At 39.8% G+C, this 10611-nt stretch overlaps 1 protein-coding gene across 1 annotated transcript; it reads left to right on the top strand.

Annotated features, from left to right (window-relative positions):
- The first annotated feature begins 1773 nt into the window (after nt 1-1773).
- LOC311269447 (cell adhesion molecule 3-like) lies at nt 1774-6653 on the top strand. The gene is made up of 5 exons (XM_084373588.1): nt 1774-2237; nt 2904-3164; nt 3275-3610; nt 4869-5126; nt 5881-6653. Exons 1-5 carry the CDS (start codon nt 2162-2164, stop codon nt 6081-6083), a joined length of 1134 nt encoding a protein of 377 aa, XP_084229714.1. The 5' UTR covers nt 1774-2161; the 3' UTR covers nt 6084-6653.
- Nucleotides 6654-10611: the final 3958 nt, after the last annotated feature.

The following is a 10611-nucleotide window of genomic DNA, read 5'->3' as shown; positions in this document are numbered from 1 at the left end:
CGGTTCTGCAAACATGATAACATTCACCTCCATCGTGTTATTGGGCTCCAGGCTGATATTTCAAAATTAAAACAAAGTCTGCAAAGTAAAAAGGAGTAGGGTCGGCCTGACCGGAAACGGGTCTGAAATTGTGAAACATCCACTTTTAGATAGTTTTCTGGCAGTTAGTTGGCAACTGAGGATGTTTGGTTTCTCGTGTCTGTAGAGCTTGTTTTTGTAGCCGGGTATTTAGTGGTTCAGATTACTTTTTGATCACTAACACACAGTATCCTTCTATCCCCTGAAGTCATAAAATTAGGTGCAGTCAGACACTTTGCCCTGCCGTTCTTTCACCTTTCACTACTAAAATATGTCCAAGATTACTCCCGTTAGTTCTGCCATCCTTTGCCTACAAACACAAGAGTAAGGTTAGAAAAACATGGCGCAGTTAGTACTTTACAAGTATTGGTGTAGAGACCATAAGTTAGAGATTTGTTGAGTTATACTGGAATGTGCCCAGTAATGGAGGGAGGACTCAGGAAACTGAGCGATAAGATCCCCGGGAAGTAACGGAACAATTGCTTTTTACGCTTTACTCTGATCTGTTCCAACACGAATAATGAGCACAAAACTCCCTCTACAAAACTTTTCAGTTTTGTTTCTCGTGTGCAGACCTCCTATAGACCAACAGCTGTTACGTGTGCGTGTTGATACCTCTGAATGTGTGTTGTCACTTGTTTAGTGGGTGAGATAGTGATTGTCCAGAGCTTATTACCAGGCATGGCAAGTGAGGAAAGGTGGGGCAAATTCCTCTTGAGTACACTTCCCAAGTCTTTCATCTTTTATCGGCGTGCATTTCCTTAGATTAAACACTTCCTTAGTCCACAAAACATTTCTGGAGCTTCACAGCAAAACAGTATTGCAGCGTTCTCCTGAACAACTGAAGAAGAGGGGACTTGTCTTAAAACGTAAACTAGAATGAAACTCGGTAGAGCGTATACCTCCGCCAAGGCCCTTCATGTCCCAATTCAACACAATCAAGCCCAAACCGATATCAAATAAAACACATTATCAAGATTTGCATGAAGTTGTTCTCACTTATCTTTAAGAGCCACCAAAATACGCCTGATTTTTTCCTGAGAAGTTTATGCAAAAGTCAGAAATGCCATATCTTGCTATGTTAAAGGAAAGTGAGAAAAAAAAAATCCTGGATCTGTCGCTTTATCTGGATCCACACCAAAAGTTAATGGGGTCTATTCTGGGCCGAGACCCATCCTCCATCTGAGTTTGGAGAAAATCTGTGCAGTCGATTTTGTGTAATCCTGCTGACAAACCAACCAACCAACAGATTTGGGTGAAAACATAACCTCCTCCGCAGATGTGAAAAAATAAATAAACAATTTTACACTCTTTCTTTAAGACTAAATCTTCAGTGTAGCTGTAGCGACCACGTGTTGAGGTTATAAATAATATCTTTTTTAAAAAGCATTTTGGGATCTCTGGGCTTGTAGAGACTTGGATTACACTGGACAAGCTGTATGGAGCCAGTTTGGTGTGTGTGTTTTTTTTTATGCAGTTGTTTTTTGCAAACAAGTCCCCATCTACTTCAGTTGTTTAAGAAAATGCTGCAACGCTGTTTTGCTGTGAAGCTCCAGAAATGTTTTGTTGACTACAAAACTTCACCTGACTTTCTATCAGCATGAGGGTGAGGAGTTAATGGCTGAATTTACATTTTTGGGTGAACTTTTCCTTTAATGGAATTGGTATTTGTATTACACTATCCAGATAGTAACCCAGAGTGTGACTTTAGATGTAATGAGAGCAGAAAAACCTTGGGCTTCAAGGGTCTGTTACCCCAATGAAAAGGTATTTAGAATGAATTTATCTCGCTTTATTTGACCTCAGGTGGTACGTGAGGGAGTATAAACAAGGTGTGCCTGTGGAGATGGGGCTGACCAGCACTGTGGTTCAACAACGCCACACTTTCACTTTCACAACGTTTATGAATTTGAAGACCCGACTGAACAAACACAGAGAGGATGTGGCGTGGGAACAGGCTGCACTGCCAACATTCTTCCACTACAATAGAAAATCATAACAGAGTGTGAGCTCACTCAGTTTCTGACCACCTCTGGGTTTGACGATTTGTGTTTTCTGTCTCACGAGAAGATAACTTGGAATAATGTCCGTCCGCTTCATCCTCCTGGTTGTTTGTTCAGTGAGTTTCCTGCGCAGCTTCCATGTGTCCAGTTGTGGTGGTAAGTGTCCCAAGTTTTCCATCGGTACTTTGTCATGACGGGATTTTCTAGTGTTTTATTATGTTTTTCAACTTTCCATCCTGTGCCTTTATTTTTACGCCACATTTGAGTTTACTGTTGTGAATCTTTTGGGCCTTCATCCGTCTGTAATTAAGTTTTTCATTCATTAAAGTATTGAGAACGTTTGTTCTTGTAAAGTGCTCGACAAATACATTCAAATCGATAACAAGTAGACAAGTAAATATCTTGAATCAATGAAATGAAATCAACTTACAACATCACTGCATTGTCTAAAATGTATTTTAGTTCATTTGTGTGGATATTGTTCATTTACAGTGCCCAGCACACAATTGTGTTACTGCTGTGCATGCAAAAATAATAAGGAAGCATAACATGTACATACACTAAAGCAGGGCAATTGCTTATTTTTGTCAGTATGTCAATTTGTGGTTATATTTCCCCATTGTCTAAAGAATACATAAGATTAATAACGTCTGCCTTCTTCTTCTTCTTCTTCTTATTCTTCTTCGTCTTATTCTTCTTCTGAAGCAAAGCTACAGGCAGCAATCGATCTGATTGTCATTGTGTGGAATGATTTATTTTTTTATCTGATTGCTAACTTTACACAGAGCTGTTTAAAAATCAACATTAATATCTCTGTTACAGATACAGATACCTGTGCAGATAAACCTGTGTTCACTCCATCCAGACTGGTGGTGAGGTATGGTGGCTCGGCCTCTGCCAGCTGCTCTGTATGTGAGCATTGCCAGGGCAGGAAATTTGATTTGGAAAAAGCTGTGGGACACAAAGAAAAAAATGGAAGCATGATTTCATGGATGGTTGATAACCTGACCGAATGGGACACATCTCCCATGTGCTTTTATAGAAGTGACCAGTGTTGTAGCAGCCTGCACATAACTGTCTACCGTAAGTAAATGTGCTGTTGAACAAAATACTGCTGCTGGTGAAGATTTGATAATTTGTGACTTAAAGTTAAGCTGTTTAACAGTGTGTCTCTCCATGTCCTGTCTCCCCAGAACCTCCAGATAATGTGTCCATCCGCCTTGTTAATCACACTGACCCGTTGTTGGAGGGCAGTCAGTACACTCTGCAGTGTTCAGTCCAGAACGTTGCTCCTGTTGGAAACCTCTATGTGACCTTCTACAGAGGACAGACACAACTGGGTCAACCACAGTCCAACAGCAGCAACACAGAGAAGAAACCAAAGTCTGAGATCTTCACTTTTAACTTCATCCCCAGTTATGAAGATGATGAAGGCCAGCTCAGGTGTGAAGCCAAGCTGGAACTGGGACCTGAAGGACCACAGCCCCCTCCAGTGGTGGAGTCACAGAGCATCACTGCCACTGTCCACTGTGAGTCTGACAGCAAAGACACCTCTAAGATGCATTCAGCCAACTACTGAAACCTTGTAGTTGTACAAAAGTAACCAAACAAACGTCTGTAGTGCTGCAGAAATGAGTCCAAAAACCTGGAAATCAGTTAGCGTTTTTGCACATCTGGTTCCCTCATCTCAAAGTCAATGGGTTTTTTTAATGGGTTTTCAGTTAAATGCCTGAAATCAGGTCTGTGGTCACCGCAGGCTTTAGATATTTGGCATGTTTTGTTTTACGACATAAAATATAACCAGTAAATGTCCCAAAATTGAATTATAAAACACCTACATGTCCAAAAAACGGCGGTTGCTAACAAGTGGCTAAATGAGATTACAGAGGTACACGGAGACTCATCTACTCACGAGTCCGTCTTTACAGGCCGACTTTAGTTACAAACTACTCTGACTCTGACTTTACAACTTGAACTTTGATCAGTTTATAGAAAACTTAGTATAGTATATAGTAATAGTATAGTAATTGCGTAGTAAGACCCTTAGTTGTGGTGATGTTTAAAAAAAAAAGTGATCATCTGTGACGATTATTTGCTGAACAAAACGTATGTTATTGTCAAACTACAGTGGCAGAAAGACTTTGCGCTGCATCAGCTAGCATTAACTGCTGTGATAACAGTTAATCAACCACATTATAGCCGGCTTTTTAAATAGAGTTAATGTAAAATATATCATGCTAGTTTTAACATTATATTCTTGTTGTTCGGCAGGATTTAATGGAGGAAAATATATCACTTCTAAAACTATGCAACAGAACATAAAAATACAAACTTGTATATTTGAAAGCTCTAAATAATATCTCAGGTACGTAAGTAGAGAGAAGAATAGTGACATAAATCAGCAGTAAATATGATTTTCATTAATGCGTCCATATTTAGTTGACAATAAACTAACCATATTCATCAAAATACTGTGCTATAACCCAAGAAACATAACATAAATATGTTAATATGACTGTGAATAGTAGATGAATGGAGTTGTGTTTGTGGACTTTAATGCTAAAATTAAAATGCAGCTTTTTGCATTCACCACTAGATGGTACAAAAGAACAAGTACATCAGTTTCACTTGATTAATATTTACTGTGCAGACATAAAAGTGGTATTAATCTCATCAAGTTCTGGGGAAGAAAGAAAATAAGTGTATTTTTTAACAACCCTCTGTTTACTAAGTGTATAGATGTTTACATTTTGCTCTCTTCACTTTTCCTCCTCAATCACGACACAGATAAGCCTCAGCTGGAAGGATCATCACATCCTGATCCAATCACCATCTCAGAAGGAGACTCTCTACAACTGAACTGCTCAGCTGTGGCGAACCCCGGACCCTCATACACCTGGAAAACCCCGTCATCTATTACTCCCTCCTCTGGGGACAGTGCCTTCACTATCAAGTCTGTAACCTCTGCTAATGAAGGGCAGTACACCTGTTCTGTCAGCAACAGTGTGGGGACTACCACTGTGGAGTTTAATGTCACTGTTAAAGGTGAGTTCAAACTTTAACCCTAACCCTATGTCATAGTTCGTGCTTCATTTTTGTTTCATTTATCTTCTTGTGAGCATCATGGAGCGAGGACGGAGGCCCAAAGCTGACAAAAGGCAGCAAAATATGTATGACGAGAGACAAATATCCCACAAAGATCCCGCTTTTATTGTACCATGAATGATGAAAAGATGTTTTTCCATTTTAAGAGATACATTTTCACTAATTCAGTTCAGCTTTCAGTTTGTCATTAAATTAAAAGACTACACAACCAACAGTTGTCTGAGTGACGTCGTCTTGTTGAACAAATGTATTTAAAATTCACAACCATCATATGTGTGATTCGTGGCACAATTCAAACAGGATCTAAACATTTTTTTTGTCTCTCCCCGCTGACTGCTGTACAAATGTTTTATGAAATAAGGTCCCGTGAGGTGACTTCAGCACTCCATGACTAGTTATCTTATTTTTTTGTTTGTCCGGGGCAAGATGTGTAGGATACATCGATGATTAACTGTATGCAAAGACAAAGAAAGGAACATTTAATAGTTGAAACTTTTGGCGTTCATCCCAACTGATTTCAAAAGTCGGATTTATATATTTATTTTCAACTTTCTTTTTGTTAATGTATGCATTTTTGGGGCTTCATATAATGTCACCAACAACATAGACATATATATGATGTTGTACAGAGGCGTCATCATTGTCCTTCATTTGAATTTTAACAAGTCAACTGTGTTTTTGTGCCCAACCACAGTGATGAGCCCAACCACAGTGACGAGCCCGACCACGGTGACGAGCCCGACCACAGTGGCGAACCCGACCACAGTGGCGAACCCGACCACAGTGACGAACACGACCCCAGTGACGAACACGACAGAGCGGAACAGAAGTTCCAGCAGCGTACTGATTCACAGGTTCATCCTGTGTTTTACGCTTTTGTTTTCTGTTCTGGTTTGAGTGAATTCACAGAGAGTGTAAGAGGAGGTTTGTTGCTCAAACAACAACATGTAATGTTTTTGCCGCTAAAGAGAATTAAAAGGTATTTTATCGTATACAATCAGCTCTCTGAATGTATCGAGAAGCAGCCCGTTGTGTGATCGTGCTCACTTTATACGATGAACTGAGATTTAAAGACAATCGACTTGTACGTGAGTAGCTTATACATTACTTTTGTTTTCTGCATATACATTTGCTACAAACTGCTGTAATAACTGTTAAGTTAGAGTGGCTTTACTTTATGGTTAGTTAAAATAAAGTGGATCTGTAGTGCTTTGAGCTAAATGCTAACACCAGCATGCTAATATGTTCACAATGACAATGCTGACACTATTAGATATCATTTTTAGCATGTGTACTTCCCTGGAACGATGTTCAAACCCAGAGAAAACGGTAATTTTTTTTACAGAAGGTGCGTTTCATTCGGTCACCTGTCACAATCACTTCCGGGAGAAAGTCTGTGAATAAAACCGAATGTGAATAAAACTTCGTCTGTGAATATTTCTGGCTGAGTCATGTCTAAATTTAACTTACATTTTTACTCTGGGGAATATAAACGTGTTTGACCTTTTGACCTGAATGCTTTAAAAAAAAGTAAACATGCTTAGAAACTTGTCGAAGCATTCAACACCAACTCACGTATTTCCATTGGCACTTAGGATGCATTGAAGTTTGACACCCTATATTTTGTTATAAGTTAAAGAAACAATCTTTCTCTGTTAGATCATTGCCGTGTTTGTTTTTTCTACCATTTAAAATAAATTGGGGGTCTTATTAAAGTTGAATACCACATTTTCATTCTCCAGGTTTGTGTGTAACAAACATTAATAATAAATAAATGTTGAGCGAATCTCTTCGCAAGATTACAATCAAAGCATTACCAGACTATATAAATCTCCAAGCCCATTTCCTGTCATTGAAAAGCTGAACTACTCCCACAACTCCCAGATGATAAACAGGATTTTGCTTTTGTGCCACAGTTTTTAGGCGTTACCTTACAAAATGTATTATTCACAGCCTCTAGGGCTTCCTCTTTCGTATCAAGAAGTTATTCTCATCAGGCCAAAGATTGTGGCATTTTTAACTGGAAACACAATGTTTTCAATCGGAGAACCACTGGGAGGCGCCATAGTAAATATATCCTGAAGTAAATGATCTGATAATGACATTTTCCTGATTTTGTTGACTGCTATGTTTTCTCAATTTAATTCTAAATTGTATTAAATGTAATTAAACAACAACAACAATCACACCTAAAGTTATCAACAGGGATGTTTCTTCTGATGTCTTTTGTAATGAAGGAAGGAAGGAAGGAAGTGTGTTATCTTGTGACAAGCTATTGAGAAGTCAAATAAACTCATATAAAAGCATTGAGAAATGTGTGACTTGTATTTGAATATCACGGCATTGATGAATACAGTGGAAATCACATTATGGGCATGTTGTGACTCGTAGGAACCTCGCCCCTCCAACCTGTCTGCTTCTAAAGAAAAGTGTGAGTCTGCCGGTGACGCACGGAAAATGTAAACCCACAGTGATTAATGAGATTTGTGTTGATGCCAGATTTTATTTGTTGCAAACACAAGCAGTACATGAAGTTAGATGCAGTGTCTGAGAGGGCACAATCTAAAAACAGAAGCCATGAAGGCAGAACATTTGATGTCCTGGAGGCAGTAATGAGTCACTCATTGTATATTTCTTCATGAAAGCCACATTGATTTACGTTTTCTGGCTGTGGGGCATTAAACAAGTTTAAGATTCAGAACTCAATGTGTGGATCAGAACGTACGAGGATGTGAGAGGAGGCTGACAGTTAAATGGAGTGGTAAAGGTCACGTCGTTTCATCAGAATGAGGGGGTTTAAAGGGAAAATGTGGATGTTTTTTAGTGTCTCAAATGAGCAACTCTCAAACATCAACAAGGAGAATTTCCTGTACAAGACACAAATAAAACCATTAACGGCAGCACCTGGAGACGCAGGCGGAAACATCCACATATTCCCTCCCATAATTAGTGCCCTCATTCTGCTTCTGTGGCAGACTTTTAGGCAACACTTACAACAGACCTACACGGCCCCAGTGTGACAGTCTGGTCACATTGCTGTCATCTCTGACGTCCATGTCTATGAATTTGGCTCATCTGAAGATCTTGCCATTTTCCTGTTTAAGCAAAAATGGGAAATTTAGTAACCTTTCTTATGAATTACGCCCCGAAGGACAAAGCGTCAAGGTCAACTTCCTCTAAATATTAACCTTAGCTCTACGTTTCACTTCTGTTTTTTCGCAGAGCTGGAAAACTTATTCCAAAGACGTCAGAGTGCGTTCCCCATTACGGGGTGTGTGTCATGGTGTGGAAACAGCGAATGATGTCATTTCTTTTAAGTGTAATTTGTACCTTGAGACAGTTATTTTGCCTGGAGGCCTCCATTGATATCAAGCGTATTACTTTCAGTTCAAAAATGGTAAAACAGAAAGGCATCTCGTTTCTGCCACTGCATAAAATATGTGAGGATATAACCTGGCACTCCGAGCTCATACTTCGCTTATCAAGCTGTTGATGTTCCCATGAATCCGGGGGAGATAACGGAGGTGAGTGTCTGCAGCCACCTTGTCTCTGCTTATGTTATCTGTTATGTAACTGCTGTAGCTCAGCCTCCCCTGCTCACTCTGTATCACAGCTGTTAACTGGATCTGACCGCCCAACCTCTTTCAAAGGACAAGATTTTCAAGATCATGCAGAGGCAAGCTTGATGTGGTCAATGAGCAATTCAGTAACTGGCATAGAGATTAACTGCTCACTATTACAAGTCTGTTGAGTCACGCAGCTGATTGTTGGGTTGTTTTCTGTTCTTGGCTATTTACTGTATATTAAAATGGGTATTTCCCAGTTTAATTTGCACTCATGTTGTTTTGTTTTTATGCACGTGTTCAGTTCATGTCTGACTTTAAGCATTAAGTCATAAATAAATGCTTTCACAAGGAACAGTTGGACAGTTAGCTTAGCACACATGCTATAGGGGGAAACATCCAGCCTGGCTCTGGCTAAACCCCCGCCTTTAAACATCAATAAGGTGTTTGTTTAATGCAAACACACTAAAAATGAAGGTACAGCCAACAACCAGTTAGCTTAGCTTAGCATACATGCTTGAATCAGGGAACAGCTAGCCAATGCTGGAAATGAAGCTAAAACCAGCAGCTGCTTAGCTTAGCTTAGCTTAGCTTAGCATGAAGACTGGAATCAGGAGGAAATAGGGGGGGCAACCGCCATTCCGACATGTCGCCATTCCGACATGAGGCCCTAATTGTCAGAATGGCAACACTTATACCTTTAATTAAACGTCCCACCATTCCGACAAATATTTCCTCCTAAGGTCGGAATGGCGGTATTTTTTCATTTTTTAAACGTGTTGCCATTCCCACACATCTTTCAAAAGGGGTTAAGGTTAGGGTTAGGGTTATGGGTTGGGTTAGTATTAGTCTTGTCGTAATGCCGGGACGAAACTTTGTCGGAATGGCGGAACGTTCGTATGTTGGAATAGCGGTATGTCGGAATGGTGACATGTCGGAATGGCGGTATGTCGGAATGGCGGTATGTCAGAATTTTGGGATGTCGGAAATTTGGGATGTCGGAATGCCAGCATGTAACCGAAACATCCAGCCTGGCTCTGGCTAAACTCCCGCCTTTAAACATCAATAAGGTGTTTGTTTAATGCATACACATTTTTACAAACACACTAAAAATGAAGGTACAGCCAAGAACCAGTTAGCTTAGCTTAGCATACATGCTTGAATCAGGGAACAGCTAGCCTTCCTCTGTCCAAATCAGCAAGGTCACTTATTAACACACTGTTTGTTTTATAAAAATAAATACCAAAGTGTAAAAACAATGCTAGAAATGAAGCTAAAACCAGCAGCCGCTTAGCTTAGCTTAGCATGAAGACTGGAATCAGGAGGAAATAGCTAGTTTTGCTCAGTCCAAACCAGCAAGGTCACTAATAAGGCTAACACACCCTGGTTGTTTAAAAAATACAAATACCTCAGTGTAAAAACAAATGCAAAAGATGAAGCTAAAACCAGCAGCTGCTTTGCTTAGCTTAGCATGAAGACTGGAATCAGGGGAACTGGCCGGCCTCTCTCTGTCACAAACATCTTGTTTGTTTACTACATTTAAATACCAAAATGTAGTCTAAATGAAGCCTCAGCCATAAACCAGCTAGCTTATCTCAGCACGAGGACTGGAATCAGGGGGAAACCGCTCGCCTCTCCATTTAACACCTTTGTTTAACATGCAAATACTGAGGTGTAAAAACTGAACTAGAAGTGAAGCTATAGCCTGCACGAGTCTACGCAGAGAGGGGGGAAATGACACACTACAGTTTAACACTTTTTTTTTAAAGGGCTAAACAAGTGAGATATAACATGTTAATTGATGAGCTGTGAATGTGCTTCTTTTTCTTTGTTAGCCTTTGTTTGGATAAAGCCAGATTAGC

Source organism: Pagrus pagrus (genome assembly GCF_965226575.1).
Source record: "Pagrus pagrus genome assembly, chromosome: 2".
In the NCBI taxonomy this organism is placed as follows: domain Eukaryota; kingdom Metazoa; phylum Chordata; class Actinopteri; order Spariformes; family Sparidae; genus Pagrus; species Pagrus pagrus.
The sequence above is the reverse complement of the archived record's forward strand: the minus strand, read 5'-3'. Positions and strand labels throughout refer to the sequence as shown.